At 39.7% G+C, this 21,018-nt stretch overlaps 1 protein-coding gene across 1 annotated transcript in view; it reads left to right on the top strand.

The window, feature by feature from the left end:
• Positions 1–7,876: 7,876 nt before the first annotated feature.
• Positions 7,877–21,018, top strand: part of STT3B (STT3 oligosaccharyltransferase complex catalytic subunit B) — a 107,926-nt gene continuing 94,784 nt past the window's right edge. The window contains exon 1 of the mRNA XM_028107048.2: positions 7,877–8,602. Within this exon, the coding sequence (XP_027962849.1) occupies positions 8,289–8,602 (314 nt within the window). The 5' untranslated portion in view covers positions 7,877–8,288. The remainder of the gene's footprint in view (positions 8,603–21,018) is intronic.

A 21,018-nucleotide genomic window follows, 5' to 3' on the forward strand; every position in this document is an offset into this window, starting at 1 on the left:
TATTGTGGGGTCTTGTTTTGAGAAATATTATTGTTAGAAGTAAATTAAATGAGAGAAGACCAAGCACCTGTTCCCTTTCCTGTACATGAGTAGTAATTACTACTTAGAACTCCTACTCATCCAAAAAATCAAATCTGGAATTAAGAGATGGTGGCTTGTTTTTAAGATCCACTTGATAAAAAAAAAAAACAAAAAAAAACCACAAAACACAAAAATCATAGTAACAAGAATGCATCTAGATGCAAATAAACTCAAACAAGATGAACTAGTCTGTATTGGAACAAACCATGCAAGGTACAAGATGCAGGCCAGTCACTCTGCTCTCTTTTAAGAGCCTTGGCATAACTGTCAAGGTCATAGCCACCTATTGGAGGTGACTATGTACAGAGGTGACCATGCACGTAGCCATGTGACCCTACTACCTGAGCTGCAACTGACAAGACCAGAGAAATGTGCCTGGTCTAGATGTAACCAACAGCCAATGGAGTGAGTGAGCCAGGACAAGAGCCCAATAGGAGCACCCTACATAGGAGGATAACTTCTTTTTATTATTATTATTAACATATAATGTGTTAGGGGTTTCAGAGGTACAGGTCTGTACTTACTCCATCTCTCCACCCCCTTCCCCCTCCAGCAATCCTCGGTTTGTTTCCTACGATTAAGAGTCTCTTATGGTTTGTCTCCCTCTCTGGTTTCATCTTGTTTCATTTTTTCCTCTCTTCCCTTATGATTCTCTGTTTTGTTTCTTAAATTCCACGTATCAGTGAGATCATGTGATAATTATCTTTCTCTGATTGACTTATTTCACTTAATACCCTCTAATTCCATCCACATCATTGCAAATGTAAGATTTTGGTTTTTTGATGGCTGCATAATATTCCATTATATATATATATACACACATCACATCTTCTTTTTCTATTCATCTGTCGATGGACATCTGGGCTCTTTCCATAGTTTGGCTATTGTGGACATTGCAGGTATAAATATTGGGGTGTAGGTGCTCCTTTAGGAGGATAACTTCTTGACCCAGCAGATCATCTCTCTCAGGGAACTCCAATCTGAGCCATATTTGAACGTGAGAGGGATGCTGAAGCAATGTTCCATTTACATCCAGAACATTCAGGTCCTTCTCTACCATGTGCCTGTGCTTCTGCCCTAGGCTTTCCCTTCAAATAACCAGAGAGCCAGAAGTGCCTAGAAGCTCATGCATTTCCTTGACCCTTAGCCAGTGACTGACCAGTGTAGGGGCAACAACGCCTCAGGTCTTTGCCTCTTGTTTAGTTGTCAGAGGCATAACTTACACTCCCAAGCTCCCCCACTGGGGTTATGCTGGGGGACCCTCCTTGAACTTTGCTGAGACTGCATCCTTGATGGGCTTCTTTCCTTTCCTTGACCTTCTCACTCCCTTACCAATTTCTCCCTCCTGAGAGCACTATCATAATTAATTACACAAAAGTTCGTCTCAGGGTCTGCTTCTAGGGAAACAGATCCAAGGCCAATGTGCAAAGATTTCATGAGAAGCACAGAGTTGTTCAACAGAGGGCTGTAAGTAGAAGCCCCAAACCTGTAGGAGTTATAGGGAAGCAGAGTAAAGAGCTTTTGAGAACAAGAATAGTGAGTGAGTTAGAGAGTAAAGACAGGAGAGGTAGTCACAATGGGAAGCAACACAGAACAGTGGAGTCAGCCTACGAACAGGGCATGGTATAGGAGCTGCTGAGTGCAAGGGAAATGACAGGTCATTCTATCAGCCTAGCAGAGTTTTGTTTTGTTTTGTTTTAAGATTTTATTTATTTATTTGACAGAGAGAGAGAGAGCACAAGTAGGCAGAGTGGCAGGCAGAGGGAGAGGGAGAAGCAGACTCTCTGCTGAGCAGGGAGCCTGATGCGGTGCTCGATGTGGGGCTCGATCCCAAGACCCCAGGATTATGACCTGAGCCGAAGGCAGCGGTTTAACCAATTGAGCCACCCAGGCACCCCTGGCCTAGAGGAGTTTTGTTGAGCCACCACAATTGCTGTGTGTCCCAAAATAACTTCGTGTTTTCTGTGAGGTCTGGCTGTGCAGCTACAGAGATGTCTTCCTGTCTCTCTTACCCCTCTGTGCATCCTTTCAATAAATTCCATTACCCAGGACCTCCAATATATCTCTGTTTGTTGAAAACTGAAAGAGCCCAAGAAGCCCACACTTCCAGAAATAAAATTAACACCCCAATCATAAATGCATTTACAACACTTTAGATGTTTAGAATATTTTTAATTAATATGTTCCTTCAGCTCCTTTTAATTTTGTTTTTATTATCAAAATTATAATGTAGTTTTCAATTTTATAACTTCCAGCTAATATACCCTCCGTTCTCCATTGTGTCACTAATTTAATAACCAACAAAATCTCTTCTAATTCCTTAGTAAATGAGTTTGTTTTGTGTAATTATTAAGTGGAATACATTGCTTCAGCATAATATTTATTATACTTAAGTTTAAGTTAAACATTTGGGATATCAACAATTTACAATAGAAAGAAGTAAAATTTTAAAAAAATGTATACACAAATTCTGAAGCTCAGTATATATCAAATCCTCTTGTTAAGCAAGAGGGAGTTCAAGTTTCCTGTTTTCCTGACACCTCTAGGGTGAAATAATAGTATTTCTAGTATTAGAAATACTAGTACTTACTAGTATTTACTAGTATTATACTAGAAATAATAGTATTTCTTCAAATACTAGTACTTAACTAGGATCTACTAGTATTATACTAGAAATAATAGTATTTCTTCATGTTTCTTCTTCTTTGAGCATTACTCTGACTTATTTCATAAGAACATAATTTAATAAATTCTCTTATAAATATAATGCAGTTATTGTTACTACTTGGATTAACATAAAAAATATCCCAAATGTATGGGGATGGGTGATAATACTGCATCGGAATCACTATAATTGTAATTGAAATACATTGAAAGGAAATATTGTTTGCTAAAGTAACCTATTTACTCATCTATTCCTATAAGGCTCTCGGGGAGAGATGGGCAGTTTAGCTACACATCAGGAAGGCACAGAATTTCATGACATTAAAACGAAACGAAAAACCATTCTATCAGGGGAGACGTTTGCTAACAGTGACTCTATCTTTAGAAAATTTCTACCTGTACTTCTTAAGGCAGCATAAAAAAATCCCTTCATTACTTCAAAAGTACTTTCATGAAGTACATGATCTAAAATAGACCATCTAGGGGATGTGCTAAATTGAACAGCAGAAGAGTTTTGTTTTGTTTTGTTTTTCAAGAACAGATTTGCATGAATTCAGTATAGATGACCTCGCTTTTTGAGCAGCTGGCCAATAAAACTCTACATGCTAATGGTTTCCATGACACTGGAGCATACTACTCCAATAATTACACTTAAAGACACACAATCAGTGATGTCAATTCTGCCTCATGGAGGATGTGAAAAGATTGCCTTAAATATACAATCAAATACCCTCGGCCTTACTCATAAGGGAAATGCAGATTAAAACTACCAATTTACACCTCACTTGTTGGCAAAAAGTCAACAGTTTCTTAACACACTCTGCTGGTGAGTTCCTAGGAAATGAGCTTCTCACACATGCTGGGAATGCAACTGATACAAGCCTAATTGGAGAACAATTTATCTATTGAAATTCCAAATATGTTTATCCCAAATTTCACTTACAGTAATTTCTCCAACCAACACTCTTACACTTGGGAACAATTACTTCTTTATAAGTCTATTCATTGTATCTATGTTTGCAGTTGCACAAGATTGGAAACAGCCCAAACAGCCACCAATAGATTACTGATCAAATGAGTATGGTACATCCATCCTTTGGAATATCATGAAGCCATAAAAAGGAATGAAAAATTTCAGGCAACAGTCAAGAGAATGAAAACCAGCACACTAAGAGAATTGAATGTGTATTATTAGGTTCAACTGGTAAAACAGAGCTACTCTAGGTATTTCAGGAATAAAGGGTTTAATATAGGAATGATTACTTGTATGAATGTTGGAAAACCCAGGGGAACTAAGATTAGTGAAGTTGCTGCCAAAAAGTCAGGGTCAAGAAAGCCAACTTTGAAAACTTCAACCTGAAGGACTGAAGCAGGTAGTTCTCAAAAGCTTTCCAATCATCTCCAAAAAAGCTCCCTTACTCTGTCTTACTGTCTTACTTGATGACAATGGTGTAAGTGGTTCTCACAGCAGCTGAAAGGATGTTGTGAATCTTAGGTTTGCTCACTCTTCTCCTTTTGTCCAAAACCACCTCCCTCTCTTTTCTGTCTTCTAAATCTTGACTGTGTTCCTCTCAAACTCTGACATGGAACCATACAGGGAAGAGGATCTGGGAAATGTAGTTCTCAGCTTCTCCCAAGCAATGCAGAGACCACAGAAGGGAGTGAAAATGAGTTGACACCACACAATCCAGCATAGAGTGGAAAGACAGAAAAACCTGAAGACATTTTTGAGCAGTGGAATCAATACCAGCAACTACCTTTCTCTGGACTTGATGGTAGAGAAGTCCTTCAGTCACCAAATATTTACGAATGCCAATTATATGCCAGACTCTGGCAGCTCCCTACTATGCCCAGTGCCCGGTGCAAGAGTATGTGTCATGTTGTTTCTGTTGCTCTAAGAAGAATGAAACCTTCTCTTAGACCTGTGCCATTTCTGAGGCACATTTTCTGCACTCAAATCTTTTCTTGACCATACTGGGAGAAGCCAGGGGCTGAAGATCATTTTGTCTTTCTCTTTGTCTGACTTGGTTCTCTATGCACTTTCAAAGCCAGACTTCTAAAAAGGGTGGTTTACAGTCCCTGCCTCCACATCCTTTGCTTCCAAACCCTCCTTACCCGCTGCCATCTGGTTTCTGCTCCCTACAACTTCACTAAATTGACCTTGCTACAGTAGCTGGCGAATTCACTTCTCTGCACTCTGTGTCACTGCTGGCCTTATGTCCCTCTGGATTCCACTCTTTTGCTATCTTCCCTATCCTTTCCTCTCTGGGCCCTACTGTCCCAGTTTCAGCATCCAAAACACTTAGCAGGATGATCAAGAAGCTCAAGTGCAGAGAGGCAAAACAATATACTCAAGTTCATGCACAAACTGAGTCACTTTTCTATGTTGATGGGCTGGAAATTGAGAATTCACCGTATTGCAACTTATTTTTATGGATTCCTTAGTGGATCCTCTGTAATGCATTCCTCACAAAAGTAACCTCTATAATCTCAGATGTTGGCACAGGTGGACTGAGGTCCTCTCTGCAACACGCTTTTCACATTGCACTCTTGGTAATCTTTTCAAAACACACAGCTGATGACACACCATCTCATACACACCAAATTCTGCTTAAATCCCTTCATGGTTCCTTATTAGTTTCCCACTGAAACAAAACAAAAACACCTCTTAACATGACCTATACTCTCTGGCCATTTATTCAACTCCTCTCTCACGCTGTTCCACTGTGTTGCAGCCATACTGGCCATTTTCTGGGTTCCTTGTACCTGCCTCCCCAGACCCAAAGCGGGCCTTTGTATGTGCTTCTCTGTCTGGATAATTCTTTCCTTTCTTCTTCCCCTGGTCATTTCATCCTTATCCCCAGGGCTGCTTCCCTGGGTAACATTATCATCTTGTGCAGATCAAATCCCCCATGTGTCTCTCTTTGATAGCATTTGTCACATTGCATTTTGGTACTTAGCAGTGTGATGGTTTACTCAATGCCCATCTCCCTAGGACTGGCTGGTGAGCTCTATGAGGGAGGAACCACACTTCTCATGTTTCCTACTGCATCCCGAGCCCACATAGTGCTTGGCATAAAGCAGCTCAATAAATACTTGTTGAATGCATTAGTGAGTAAGTGAATAGACACCAAGAATAACAGGGTTTTTTTCCTACTGCTTTTATACTCACTGCTAAGCTGCATTTGCTTATAATCCTTAATAATTTTTCAAAGTATTTTCAGATAAGCTATCTCACATGATATTAAGAACTGACTTTATGAGTAGAAGGGGTAAACCCATGCAGGTGACTTGGCCAATGCTATGTGGCTAGTAAGCAACAATGGGAAACTAGAACTGAGTCTTGTCAATTTTCAGACCAGGACTTCGGCGATTAAAAAACCAAAAAGGAAGCAAGATAATGTATAACTTAATAGAGAGCATCTATACAAAAGATAGTAAAACAGGAATATCCAAATAAATTAAAATAAAAATACAAAATAAATTTTTAGGTTGATAGAACTTTGGTTCATGGAACATGGGCACCAATACTCTAAATGCTGGCATTTTAGCCTGTACAGTTTGGCTCTGAGAAAGAGCATGTCACCTTTCTCCTATAACAGGTCTCGGTTAATATTCTATGATAATTCTCACTAAAATTTAGATGTCCAATAAATGTCAGCTATTAAATTGTTGGTGGGAAAGTCTACTTCTGGAAACCTTTCATCCTTTCCTTAATGAGACTATCTACTTATTTTTGTAAGGAAACCAGAGAAAAGTCAATCACTTAGGTTAAAAGAGTAGCTGAATCCATTAGTTTCAAAGACCAATCTCAAACTTAGTCGTTCATTTATCTAACAAGACCTACAGTTTAAACACAGTTTCTAAATGTTTAAGTTCACTGTGTTGAAATTTAATGGCTTAATAATTGACTTCTTTCTTAATATTATGCGAACACAGGCTTTTAAGTTCACGTTATTCACCTAAATAAAATGGACAATTACTTTACATAAAAAGTGAATCGAATATTTATGGAATCAAAGCTCCATGCCCTTCGCGGGGCGTATTAGTCTCCTCACTACTCTATTTTCGTTTAAAACTCATTCTGACTTGAATTTAGTCTCCCCGGTGGCACCTTCTTTGGGGGGGAGGAGCAAGCAGAAGGGGGAGGAAGGTATAAAAATACAACCTAGACGTGCAAAACTTTGTGGACAGGGATCTTCGGTCCGTTATGATTCACTAAAGAAAACTCAGTAACAGCTGATAAAGTTTCACTCGTTCGGTGGACTGTATGCAGCCCGTTAACAATGAAGCCCTGTATCTGTTCGTACTTCGAGGGAACAAACACGACCTTTCCAATTAGATACAAGAAGGGAAAAAAGCGAGAGAAAGTCGCACTTTGTCTGCCCCCTAGGTCTCTTCGGAGCTGGGAGCTTGTTTTCTGGCTCCGAAGAGTTTTCAGCGCCGGCAAAGTTGTCGTCGCTCACAACCTCTTTAGCAGGACGCCTGGCGCAGCCGGCAGGGTGGACCCGCGCACCGCCGCCGACGCTCACAGGCTGCGCAGGCTGTGTCGGGCGCCCCGGGCGGCAGAGCCCCGCCAGCCAGTCCCACGCGCGCAAGACTAGTGTAACGCGCCTGCGCGCTCAGTCACGTGATGGGGCGCTCCGCGCAAAGCGGGTTAAAAGTCACGACCGCCGCGAGCCGGCGAGCGCCCGTTCGGTCGGCGCAGCGCTGTTCGCCTTCCTTGAGCTGGTTCTGATGGAGGTTACTCCGCTGTTCTCGATCACCTCCCGACCCCTCGTCCTGGCTCAGCTTCATGCAACGGGCGGAACCGCCTAGCACCCTTCCTTGCCGACAAACACAGGCGCGCGAAACCGCGTCTTTCAACTGACAATGAAGCCGTAGCCGCGCAGCACGGCAGCCCCGGGCGAACGGGCGCGAGGCGGGAGGAAGGAGGGAGTGGGGGAGAGCGGTTCGGCTAAGCCACGCCCCAGCTCGCGCCCCCATTGGTGGGCACCGCGGTTCTGTGCCCGCCCCCTAACGGACCTGTCGCATTGTGACAGGTGGAAGGGCCAGTTCCTGTTGGGTCGGGGGCGGGGTCAGAGGTAGCCTGAGCTCCGCCCGGACTCCAGGGGGCTCCTCCTACTGCTCTTCACCGCGGGGCGGGTGGCGAGTGTGAGGGGGAATGTCATTGCTGCTCCGAGCTGTGGTGCCGCTTCCGTCTGCTGCTTCTTCTCTGGCGCCCTCGTCCCGTCGGCTTTCGCCGCTGCCGCAGCTGCACGGGAGATACGGATGGCTAATGGGGCGCAAGGGCCATCCGAGTTGAGAGCGCGGCGGTCGCGGCTGCTGCTGAGGCGGAGACTCCCTGCCGCCGCCTCCACCCCCTGTCCCCCGGCCTCGCGGCGCTGAGGGCGGGAGCGCGCAGCGCTCTTCCCTCCTCCTCCTTTTTTCTTCCTCCTTCTCCTCCTCCTCCTCCTCCGGGTCCCCGCCCAGCACCCCTCGCACCAGGCGGCGGCGGCGGCGGCGGCGGCGGCGAGGACGGAGACCCGCCGCCGGGGCACAACATGGCGGAGCCCTCGGCCCCGGAGAGCAAGCACAAGTCGTCCCTCAACTCGTCCCCGTGGAGCGGCCTCATGGCCCTGGGGAACAGCCGGCACGGCCACCACGGGCCCGGGGCCCAGTGCGCGCACAAGGCGGCGGGCGGCGTGGCGCCGCCAAAGCCGGCCCCCGCGGGGCTGTCCGGGGGGCTGTCGCAGCCGGCCGGCTGGCAGTCACTGCTCTCCTTCACCATCCTCTTCCTGGCCTGGCTTGCCGGCTTCAGCTCGCGCCTCTTCGCGGTCATTCGCTTCGAAAGCATCATTCACGAGTTCGACCCGTGGTAAGTGTCCCGCCGCCCCTCCCCCGCCCGCGGCCCGCGGAGACCCGGGACCGGCGCCTCTGCCCGCCGCGGCTCGCCCCGGACTTGGCCCGGCGCCGCCGCCGATCCCCACTCGCACGCCTGCAGAGGCGAGCGCGGGTCCCGGAGCTCCGGGCGCGCCCCCTGCCCGTGGGCGAAGTTTCCCCCGCGCAGCCCGAGGCGGGGCGTCGGGGTCCCCGAGTGGGACTTTGGCTCCCGGCCGAATAAGTGTGATGCCTCCGGAGAGGGCGAGCGAAGCCCCCTCGCAGCCCTCCTTGGGTTGCCCAGTCCAGAGTGGACACGCCGGGAGCCGGCAGGTCTCTCCTCGGCCGACTCGTGGCGGACTCCCCGCCTCCCCGCCCGTGGCTTTCGCGTTCTCGTTTTTGCTGGCGCGTTTTTGCTGGTTGGGGTGGGATCGCCCAGGGGTTGCCCTGTTGCCGTTGGAGGTGAGGCCAGATGTGCAGGAGCCCTGTCTACTCAGCCTCGCAGTTTTACGCTTTTAATGTTTCTCCTCTTTTATACAAGAAGGGGAAAAGGGAGTGAGTAGTGAGGTGTTGTAGGAAAGGAAATAATACCCCTGAAAGTAATCCGAAAGCTAGGGACTCTTATTTATTTAACACTAGATATTTTCAGGAGTGGCTTTTTTCAAGGCCCCTAAGTGCACTCAGCACTTCACTGTTCCACAATTATCTTGGTTTGCTTTTTAGAGCAAGAACATTACTGTTAGCCCAACTGTCACCCTCAGTATGTTATGCACAATATCCGAAAGCATGGCATTAGTTCCTTTATTGGTCTCTGCAGGAAGGTTTGTGGATAAGAGAAGTACCACAGTGATGGGGAGCCTTAGGTTATATTACAGAAGTTGCACGTGGTATCCGGGACTGACCTGAATGTTTTAGGAAATTACCGTACTAAGAGCACTAGCTAATTCAGGCACTACCCTGGTTTGTGAATTATATAGATAGGAAGATTGCTTTAATTTTTTCCCCAGCTTTCCCAGCCTATTTGGTTTTTGTTTGTTTTTGCTTTATATCCGAGCCTGTGCCTTTTAAACTAAATTCATGTTGACCGACTTGCCAGTCTTGAGTTAATCTTATATTCTAATAATTAGATCTAACTAAACTTTAGGGTATTTATCATTTGAATACAAAGAGAGAGTCTTCTTGAGAGCTATTAATATATGGATTACAAATATTTGGGGTCGTGAATTACCCATATATTAAAATACCGGATTGAAGTTCTGTTATGGATAGAAAAATTGGTAGTGCTGCATCTGTTGAACACGACGGGCCCACTCATGGAAAATTCAGTTTAGGTAAACAATTACTGGGACATTCTTTGTGAAACGAAGAGGTTTTGATTTTTTTCTAACATTTAAAAAAAAAATAACTTTATGTTACTTGGAATCACAGAAGAAAATACCGTGAAGCCTTGGGAACTAGGTACAGTGTTCTTAGTCTTGGGTTTGAAACACTTAAGCAAATTAGATAAAAATGAAATTGGAACCGGAAAATGAAAACTAATATTTTACTGCACAATGTAAAAAGAGAAAGTTGTCTTTTTAGATTACAACAGCAGAAGTGCATGGCAACCAAACATCGCGGGTAACAAAAATTGTGAAGAGTATTTCTACAGAGAGTATCATTTTTATAAACGCTGAATATTGTTTAGTAGTAACTTTGAGGCTGCAATTAAGGATTGCAGAAAAATTCAGAACTGAATGATGAGACGATTTTGTTATTTTTCCTTATTTTGAAGGAAGATTAGAAATCTGCATCAAGTCAGCCCAAAATTACTATTGAAATTGAGTATTGTAATCATGAAGTCTTATCAGGTTGTTTCACTGATAATATTCCTTTTTTCTTTTTTTAAAGTATGGCAAAGAATTAGAAGTTGATCTTTTTTCAAGTTTCAAGAATATGCTTGGAGAGCGTAACCCTTTTTATCCACGTGAAAATATGTTTCACTTCTATTTTTTTATGTATAGAAACACTTCAGAAACACTGTCTTTTAGCTGAATGTATGAAATTTGAACTTTAATTCATATAAGCTAATCTAAAGGTATATATATCTCTTCATTCTTAAAGATCTGCTTGAGGTGTTCTGCTTACTAATAGTTTTGATATTTACATTTTATCATATTCCTAATTAAATGCTTCTGTTCATACTATTAGATAATTGTCATTAGTATTAAAGTCTTTTTACAATGAAGGAATTGTCCCTATCCCTTACTGTGAACAGAGATTTGCCAATATAAATTTGATGTCTAAGTATAATTTTTGTTGACTTAATGAGAAAATTAGGTTTTAGACCAAAAAAATCCCTTCTTCGCTCACTTTTGTTTTTCTTTTCATATCTTTCGAAGATCTCAAGTAGTTAGGCATCTCATTCTTATAATCCATTCTTGTTGAAAAATTTTGAAAAAGGGTTAGATTGTCTATCATTATTACTCTGGATTTTTAAGCAGTTTTTCCTTCCAAGCTACTAAGAATACCAGTATTTTGATCTTTAATCTAGTACTCTAGTGTTATACTAGCTTGGGAGTCTCCCAGATTACTATTTAATAATACAGCAATGCCATGAACCTTTAATAATATTTAAATGTTTCTTTCAGATTTTATATCAACAAATCAGTTTGTTCTGGCCTTCTCTGTTTCCTTTTTTCATGTCTCTGTTACTGACTTCATTTCTGAAGTCTTTTTAGTGAAAAGTTTACGTTTTCTGTTTGATTATGAGTTATTTCTATAATTTTACAGTAGTTCTTAAATTGCGTAAGACTCTAGTTAGCTGCCAGAAGTGACTCATTGTCACAAAGTTATACTTGTTTTTTAAATTTGTCACTCAATTTATTTTATAAATCTTGCAGTTATAAGTGGTGGTATATAATGTTGACTATTACAGATTTATTGAATTTTAAAGTACACTACACTTTTTTAGAACTTAGCAACATTTGTGGTATGATCTCCTCACCACTTTAATAATTTCCTCCCTTATCATTTGAGTTGATCAGACATGAGGAAGCAGTTTGAGAGTATGTTGTCTGTACTTGCCAAACATTTGGTTGAGCAACTAGTTTAACAGCACCTAATTTTATCTTCTCTTTATCTGGAGCAAAATGTAGTTTCTACTTATTTTTGTTGTAGCTGTTAATACTTTTATATTAACCAAGTACCTTTTTCACAGCCGTTATCTTGTTAAATTGTAGTAGCTTTCCCGCAGAGGTGATGTAAAAGCTACCTAGATAAGGAGAGCTGCCCTTTTCCCTGCCTGCACAGGTTGCAGTGGGCTCTCCCTAGAGCCCTAGAGAGAATTCTCTGAGCCTCTCTGAGTTTTGGCTGCAGTTAGCTGTAAAAGGGCAGCAGATGTCTTCTTGCAGGGCAGAAAGCTGCAGTTAGAATTGAAACTTGGAATACAATTTTTCGGAGAAACTATGGCATAAATAGATTAATTAGTGCAAACATGTTTTCAAAGGATTGATAAACCTTTGGAACATAAGTTGTTTGTAAGCTGGGAACTAGTTCCTGTACTTTGAGGTCTCCATGTTTTTCTTCACTTTGCAGATGACAAAAAGTGGCTCTTGACCTCAGTTCTGAAGAAGACAAAATGGGTAACAAAACCACTTTTAGAAAAAAACATCCCGAATCTTAAAAAGTTACTTTGTAGAATCATAAGCAACAGCAGTCCAGCTGGGCTTCAGAACAGGTATTCTGTCACTAGAGTCATTGTAAGTTACAAGAACACTTAGGGAGGAAGTGCAGGGAGTGTCTTGACCTGCTGCATTGGGTAATGGAATCAGACTTGCTCCCGTTTGGTTTTAAGTGTGGTGGTTCTTATAGGTAGTAATCATAGATTTCATGAGGCATATAGAATAGGTCCTGGGGTAGTTAGGATCTGTCAGCAAAGACTGGAACTTTTTCTTTTTGTTCCGGATTTTCGTATTTTGAGTGCTAACTTGAGTAAGACTGCAGATCTCTTACTGCCATGAGTAGTTTGCATAAATTCATCATTGGTTGTACACCAAGCATTAGAAGCTCATTATGGCTCTGACCCAGTTGTTAACGAATATGGGGAAACTTACTGGCCTGCCTGTACTTAATCTACTTCTGATTTTTATGCTCCGTATAAGTTATGAGTACTTTGGGATATGAGAACATGTTAAAAGTTCTCTTCATTGTAATTTCTTAGTATTCATTAGTGCATACATGCTCTCAGAAAAAATGGAAAGATTAATATTCTGGAGTGACTGAATCATATTTTTTACTTGTTTACTTTGAAAACTTAATGCTCTTAGAGACCATACTGCTGTTAACCCAAATTATAAAGCATCCCACAATTCAACAGATTTGTACATTGCTAAGTTGTTACATTATAAAAATTTTCATACAAAAAAGTTGAAAGAATTTTATAGTAAACACTCCTAAACCTAGATTCTGCAGTTAGTGTTTTACTTAATTTGCCTTATCATATCTTTCTAATACTGCTTTTAAATCCTGCTTGTAGACACTGGTAGTACATCGTTCATGGTAACATGAAGAGTGTTATCTTTGTTCTCCAACTCCATAATTAGGAGGATCTCTTATTTCTGGACAACATTTGTTTTCTATAATACTTGAACATAATGAGTATAAATACTGTTTCTGTATCACCCTCAGTTGGACTGCAGGTTAGAATCAAGATTTAATCTTTCTAGGTTTTAGTTAATAAATTACCTGAGTACATCATAAGTCAATGATGTCTGTTAAATGACCTGACTGCCAAATCTCATGTCACAGAAGAAACTCTGAAGTTGTTAGAGGGTACTGATGTTGGTTTTACTAGACTTAATTTTTATGGAATACCTAAATTCCTTTTGGGTTATTAGAAGCCTTTTATCGGTCCGCCTGTTGCTTACTGAGTCATATTTATGCTATTTTATTGCCATTTTTTTGTCCAGATAATAATGCTTAATTTATGCATAATTGCAAAAGTCACTTCTTTCAGTCCCTACAATAAATAGGAAAAAATGAAAACATTTTCAAATAATACAGGGCTCATGAATACAATCTATGGGCCAAATTAATACTGTTGAAAGGGGAAAAATGTAAATGGTTAACATGCTACCCCATCTTAACTCCCTTACTTCCTTTACCTGATTCTGGTGGATATTTTTTGTTTTTAAATCACTTATTCTTTTCTGAGAAAGTTTCTGTGTCCTCACTTGACCTAATTCAGACACAGATAATTTCCAGGGATTTAGAAATTGATAAAAAGTGTCAATACCATAGGATTTTTTTATAAAAAGTGTTAGGTGGAGGTAAGGGTTGGAAGAGATAGCAACTGCCAGAGGTTCTCAAATTTTAGGTAAATGTAACTAAACTGGCATTTGTAGACTTGGAATTTTATTTCTTTGTAAAAACACCTTCAGAGTTTCAAATGAAAGGCATCTAAACATACTTTGGAATATAACCTATACATAGGTTGGTGAATGCCTTTATGTTGGTCAAGTTTATACTATTTTTAGAAATACACATTTCTAAAGAATTGTGACTGCTACACTAGTTAAATTGACCATATCATTAGTGACCATTTTTTCTTTCTGTGGAACTTAGTGCTGCAGGATAACTTTAATACACGTTCTAAATGATGGTAGATGCTTAGTTTTTACAGTGTCTTACAACTTGATTTTAGATCTTAGAATTAAGGAGATAAGGTAACATCTCTTATTTCTGTAGATAAAAGGTACTTCAGTTCAGTATTCCACTAAGAATTGAATAATACAGGTTTGCTTGTCTCCAAAATCTATGTCCTTTTTACTGCATCTTCTGCCTTCAAGACAGGCTTAAATGAAAGTGTCCTCCATTTAATTTATGTTTTTTAATCAGCTGCCCTGATTTAAGTCTTCACATATTGGCCTATCAGAGTGCCTGGGCACAATCCATGCCTAGCTAACTAAGCTCACTAGTTGGATGATGGCTAATTACTTGTTTTGATGTAGGGAAGAGAAGAGTTGATGATGACTTTAAGATTTTATTTATTCATTTGAGATAGAGTGAGGGAGAGAGAGGAGGAGCAGGGTCCGGGGCGGTGGGGTGGGGCAAAGGGAGAAGCAGGCTTTCCACGGAGCAGGGAGCCCGACGTGGGGCTTGATCCCAGGACTCTGGGATCATGACCTGAGCCCACCCCAAGTGCCCCTGACTTCAAGTTTTTAAACCGAATGACTAGGGAGTTTTCAGAGATGGGGCTTTTAAGGGGAATAGCTGAGTGAGAAGAAAAGATGAATGAATCCAAGTGAATGTTGTTTTATTTAGATTTATTTTGTCTGTAAAAAGTTCATTGTAATAAGGTTGGAAATATTAAGCCATTTCAGTTAAGGGACTTTTACAGGGTGGGAGTTCAGAGTAGACCCAGAATTCTATGGTCTACATAGGGCTTCCAGAGTATTTGCTGGCTTGGCTTGTTTTCAGGGCAAAGAAGCTGAACACCAGAGGGGTGAAGTACTTTTTCTAAGGTTGTAGTTTGGCTAGATTCTTTTCTATTTTCTTTGCACCTTTGTTTGCATTAGAGGGCGTTTTGTGAGAAGTTGTTTGAAAAATGTTACTTGAGAAGATGAAGGGAAGTTTGTGTCTACCACTCACTTTAAATTGACAATATTGGAAATGTTGGCAGTTGAAGTTTAGCTATGAAACGATTTTTATGTGAAGTTTGACTTCTTTTGGTGATATAAAACTTGTGTGCTTCACTCATCTGTAATTTCATTGAGTTAATAGTTTTCATGCTTTAGGTTTTCCGTTTTTTTAACTTTTTTTATTCATTCCTATCTGAGGAGAAAGACTATTCGTAAAATCATAAAGAAAATTTATGTTTATATTAATAAAATGTAAATGATTAGTTGATAACTAAATTGATAATGTTTCTTTTGAGGTTTTCTTTTAATTTCCTTTTTATGCCTTACGGGTTTATCAGCTTTTCTCCAGTGAAGATTTTTCTTCACAATGCAGTGTTCTTTTCTTTAGTGATATTTAGCAATCTTTCCAGCCTACACATGACTTCAGATGAATTTGGTTTTTAAACTTAAGTTATTGGGTCTTTCTCTCCATAGATAGATGGATAGATAATATTGTAGCACATGCTGTTTTCTATACTATTTTTAAATTAAAATGTAGCGATTCATAATTTATAAAGTTCCTGTATATGCACAGCTTAAAATTATTGTTTGTTGCTGGCCAAATGGGCAGAGTAGAATTGGTGAAAGGAATCACCACAGGGAAACTCAATTGTAACCACCATGTTTATTTCATGCCTATTCTTTTTTTTAAAATTGAAGTATAATTGACATGACATTTTATTAATTTCAGGTGTACAGCATAATGATTTGGTATTTGTATACATTTTGAAATGATAAGATGTTAACATTTGTCACCTTATATAAAGTTACAGAAAATTTTTTTGTGTTGAAAACTTTTAAGACCTACTCTCTTAGCAGTTCATGCCTATTCTTAAAATGCCAGTAACTCCTTAAAGTAGAATAAATTCTATTTAAGTAGGTTTTATTATTAAGGTTAATTATTAAACCATTTTACTTGTATAATCCACAGGAACAATAATGGAGCACAAAATTATTGGAAGGCAGCACTCTTGAAGTTTTTGAGATGTTCTTTGAAAATGTCTTAAATGTTTATATAAGCATGAGAAAAATGTTCTGCAAAGGCTTTTGATGAGAAAATGTTTGGTTTCAGTCTTTAAAAATGTTTTTCTTTTATGGTGAAATATAACACATTCTGAGAAGTATATAAACCAAATGTACAATGTAATGACTAATTATAAGATAAACACCCATGTGATCATCACCCAGATTAAGAAATAGAACATTGCCACCACCTCAGAAGCCTTGATGTGTCCTTGCCTCCCTGCTCCCCACTTGTATAGTAATTACATACTTGCTTTTCCTCATAGGTGGTACAATTCTGTGTGCATTTCTAAATAATATAATTTAGTTTTGCCTGTTTTAAAACTTGAGATAAATGCACTTAGAGCTTTTGTGTCTTTTTTTTGCTCGGCATTGTATTTAAGATCCATCTTCATTGATCAAAGGATTGTGGAGAATATGTGGTAATAAGGTTTAGCAATAATTTGATTAACCAGGCTTCTTACCCCCCTGAGAAGGTTGCCTGCTCTTTCGCAGCAGGAAGTACTTGTAGGAAAGGGAAAGCATCCTTCTCTTCACTTGAGATCAAAAATAATCCTAAGATTGATATTTTGAGCTGGAGTCAGCCTTGTCAAGAGATAACCTTGACAACTTTTCAGAAAGTACTAACTGGCCAGAGACATTCAGTCTTTCAGCATACACTGAGACTATAAGAAAGAGAGGGTGAGGGAGGAGACATCACTGTCATTCAGGAGACAAATGATAAATAATCAGATAAATGCAGAGGACTGGTTTTTAAACTATAGCTTTTGCCAACTATTGTCACTTTAAAACATATTAAAATTTATATAAGGTAGGGAGTGGTTGTTAGTTCTTGAAAGAAAGAAGGAAAGAGAATGTTGGAAAGAGATCTGAACTGAAGGAATTTAGGAGAACCCTAAGAATGGGCTGTTTAAAAATGTATTGGTATATTTGTAAAGGATCGCTCTCTATTCTTCTTCCAGTCTTCCATGGCTACTATTGTTTTTCTTTCCCATATCTTTATTTCCTTTATTGATTTAGTAACTGTCTTGGTCTTCAGGAATAGGAGAGGTTTGATAGTAGTAGGTTCCTTTCAGAAACTGTCTTCAGGGGATAAAATTTTATTCAAAGAATAGTAAAAGTCAGGCATTGAGTAATGTATACTATTGTCTAAGGACTATGTTGTACACCTGAAACAAATACAACATTGTATGTCAACTATACTTCAATTAAAAAAGAGAATAATAAAGCAAATGATTTTTTTATGTAGGATTCTACATGATTATTTATGTAGGAGCTTGAAATCTGTTGGGGCGTGGAAATTTGGCATTATGTGTTAGCAAATGATTAAGGATATTGGAAATGAGATTCTAGGCCATGACTGGCTAGCTGGATATCCTAGAACTTTAAGGGAGGAAGATTTTAGTTCAGTGAGTATTTCTTCCAAGTAAGCTTTTCTTTTAATTAGAAAGCAGGTCTTAAGTGAAATAGTAAACAAAAATGCTCTCTAATGCATGTCTATTTATTGGTCAGAATGATTTTGATCAAATTTGGTGGTATTTTTCTGCTGCCCGTTAGTATGTAACCCATGCTACATGAATGGATAACAGTTGATTTCTTTTGTGAACAAAGGCTTGTTTCATTGTTAATGCATTGTTGAAGAATTTAAATCTAGGACTGCCTTTCTTCAAACTCCCAATTTAGTCAGCTAGTATTTCTACAGAATTCAAACTTAAAATTTAAACCAAGTATCATAAGGAAGGTATATACATACTTATTATCCCTTGCCCCCTATATCCCTTGTAATATATGCCAAAGAGAAATATAAATGACTTTGAATTAGGCTGTATTTGGATAATGGTCCAACCTAATGATTTAAGCTTCTTTAATACCTCTAGTATTTCTCTTGTTTGAATTCCCCAGGGAAGTAGGGATAATTTTTTTGAAATGTATTAACTGTTAGGAAACATGCCAGGAATACTTCTTTAAGAAATAACCATCTAATATAGTTTATCTGCCTTGTGTGAGAGGTATAGATACAGGTTTTATTGATCCCAATATAGAACAAACTTTACTTCAGTTAAATTTTGTTCAGGACTGTTCATTTAACTAAATAGGCTAGATCCGTTTTGAAGATTTTTTAACACCTGTAATGTAAAAACATTCAAGGAGATTTAAGTTGTTATTTGTTTTTTGCCTAAAGTGGTGAAGTACTGTTATGGTGATATGGTTCTTATTCCCTTTCTAATGAATAATAATAACTTACTGTTATAGAGAGATGAGATCCTTTAGGGTAAGAACATCATTTCTAATCATGCTAGAATATCCTACACTGTATTAGGAACGTAGTGGGTACAATTTATGTTTCGGTGATGACAGTAATAGCATAGGAAGTCTCTATTGTGTAATACCTTGATAAACCTTGGATTTGACTGTATCAGTAGAATCATGTGTGGTGATATTGTGATTCATAATAAGAAGTATATGTTTGGTCTTCATCCTCATTTCTGGCACAGAGCTCCTAAAACCTTTGTAATTTTCTAAGTGATGGGGGGGGGTGGCATCTTTTGTTATGTTAATGGAGTGATTTTGGAAAGCTCTTAGGTCACCTGATTATAGGGGTTGGTTGCCAGTGGAACCTACCCTGTGATTAGAGGGTTGGAAGTGTTAAGTTCTTCCTCCTGACCTCTGGGAAGGGGAGAAGGGCTGGAGGGTTGAATCACCAATGGCCCCAATAATTTAATCAATCATGCCAATGTAATGGGAGTCTTCATAAAAACCCCAAAGGACAGAGTTTGGAGAACTTCCATATTTGTGAATATGAGATTTGGGGAGGGTGGTATACTCAAGAGAGGGCATGGAAGCTTCGTTCCCCTTCCCACATAATCTTGCCCAATGAATCTTTTTATCAGTCTTTTCCTGAGTTCTGTCCTTTTATAATAAATCTGTGGTCTAGTAAGTTAAATATTTTCTCCAGTTCTGTGAGCAGCTCTACCAAAGTAATTGAATCCAAAAAGGGGGTCACTAGAACTTTTGGTCTATAGCTAGTTGGCTAGAAGCACTGGTGGCAACTTGGACTTGTGATTGGATTGTGAAGTGGGAGATTGGGGCCTGGGGAGGTCAGTCTTGTAGGACTGAACCTTTGTGGGATTTAACACTAACTTAGTGTCAGAATTAGGATGATTTTTAGGACAAAGATGTCAGAAAAATGATTTTTGGTTTGGAAACTCACCACCCCCTCATTGGAATTGTTGGTGGACCTCTTAGTGAACATCATAATCTCACCATCAATAAAGGTGTCATTTTAATCTTATAGAAGAAGGAAAGAGTTGATGATGCAGAAAGGAGGTGATAATGCTTATGGAAAAATAATTTATGTGAGTAATTGCCATCAGCAATTGGGAAATGACGAGCTAGCTGAATATCCTAGAAGAACTTTAAGGGAGGGAGATTTTAGTTCAGTATTTCTTCTAAGTACAGATAACTCTCTCAAGTTTTAACTCACTGTTAAGGAATATTGAATAAGAAAAGACAGACCAGTTAATGCTGCTAACTTTTGAGCTGATAAATGAAAAAAGACATGTCAGCAATAAAAGTAAAGTTTACAAGGTGGCATTTTGTTTGAACTTGAGAAATATATCTTGATGTGGAGGAATAGTAAGAATAGAAAGGATCATTTGGTATGTAGGCATTAAATTCATGCAAATGATGAGTTTGGGTGGGGTTGGATTAATGATCCATTTGCTTTCTTGGCTCTTGATTTAACTTTGTGATTACAGCATCCCCCATCCAAAAGTAGAGCATTCCAACAAAAACTTTTGTAAGCCAAAAATGCATAAAGCAAAGAACCATTAATTTATGTGGAAAAAATTGTTTTTGGTCTTCCTAGACCCCAAAAATAACCCTGCATTTTTCTGATGCACAAGAGGCTTAAGCCTAAAGGACGCACAAAATAAAGAGAGATAAGGAATAGACAGACGCAATTCAAAACTATGGTGGCTTGATGCTGAGTGTTGTTCCCAAGGAACGGAGCTTGATGGTGCCATTCTCACAGCTCAGGGTGCAGGCTGCCTCCTTAATGGCATGCTGCAAAACAAATAGTGAACCCTGTTTTTCCTTTTTTCCATTTTCCGTAAAAGTGAAAATCCTCTTTGATTCTTTTGGTTATTGACAATAGGTACGAATGTAGGTTGGTGGTGAAGTTGAAGGCGAAGTGGCAGAAGGGGAAATTTCAAAAAGCCCCCTATTGGTAATTAATTTGGAAATTAAGCAACACTGTAGGAAGCCATCACAGCTCTGACTGATTTCATTTAAACCTTCCCACAAGAGGTTAAAGGATACCAAATAAAAATACTCATTGGGGTTAAATAAATAGCCTGTCTCCAATAAAGTCTCTGCAATAGAAATAGCTTTGTCTATGTCTAATTACTGGGAGGATCATTGAATTTGTAGATCCCAAGAGTTAAGTAAGCCAAAATAAAAAATCATTACCTTTTTTTTTTAATAGTTTTTATTTATTTAAGTAATCTTTTCACCCCATGTGGGGCTCGAACTCACAACCCTGAGATCAAGAGTCTTGTGCTCCTCCTACCGAGCCAGCCAGGAGCCCCAAGCCTTTACCTTTTTTTTTTTTTTTTTTTATTTTACTGTGGATTGAACTCTTAACAAAATGACTGGTCAACTCTTTATACTATTCCATGTAATGATAGCAACATTCCTGTGAGTACTAAAACTGATAGGTTGTAATGGTCTC

This window comes from Eumetopias jubatus, unplaced genomic scaffold (assembly GCF_037043125.1).
Source record: "Eumetopias jubatus isolate StellerSeaLion01/CBP00866 unplaced genomic scaffold, mEumJub1_p1.0 scaffold_1, whole genome shotgun sequence".
NCBI lineage: Eukaryota > Metazoa > Chordata > Mammalia > Carnivora > Otariidae > Eumetopias > Eumetopias jubatus.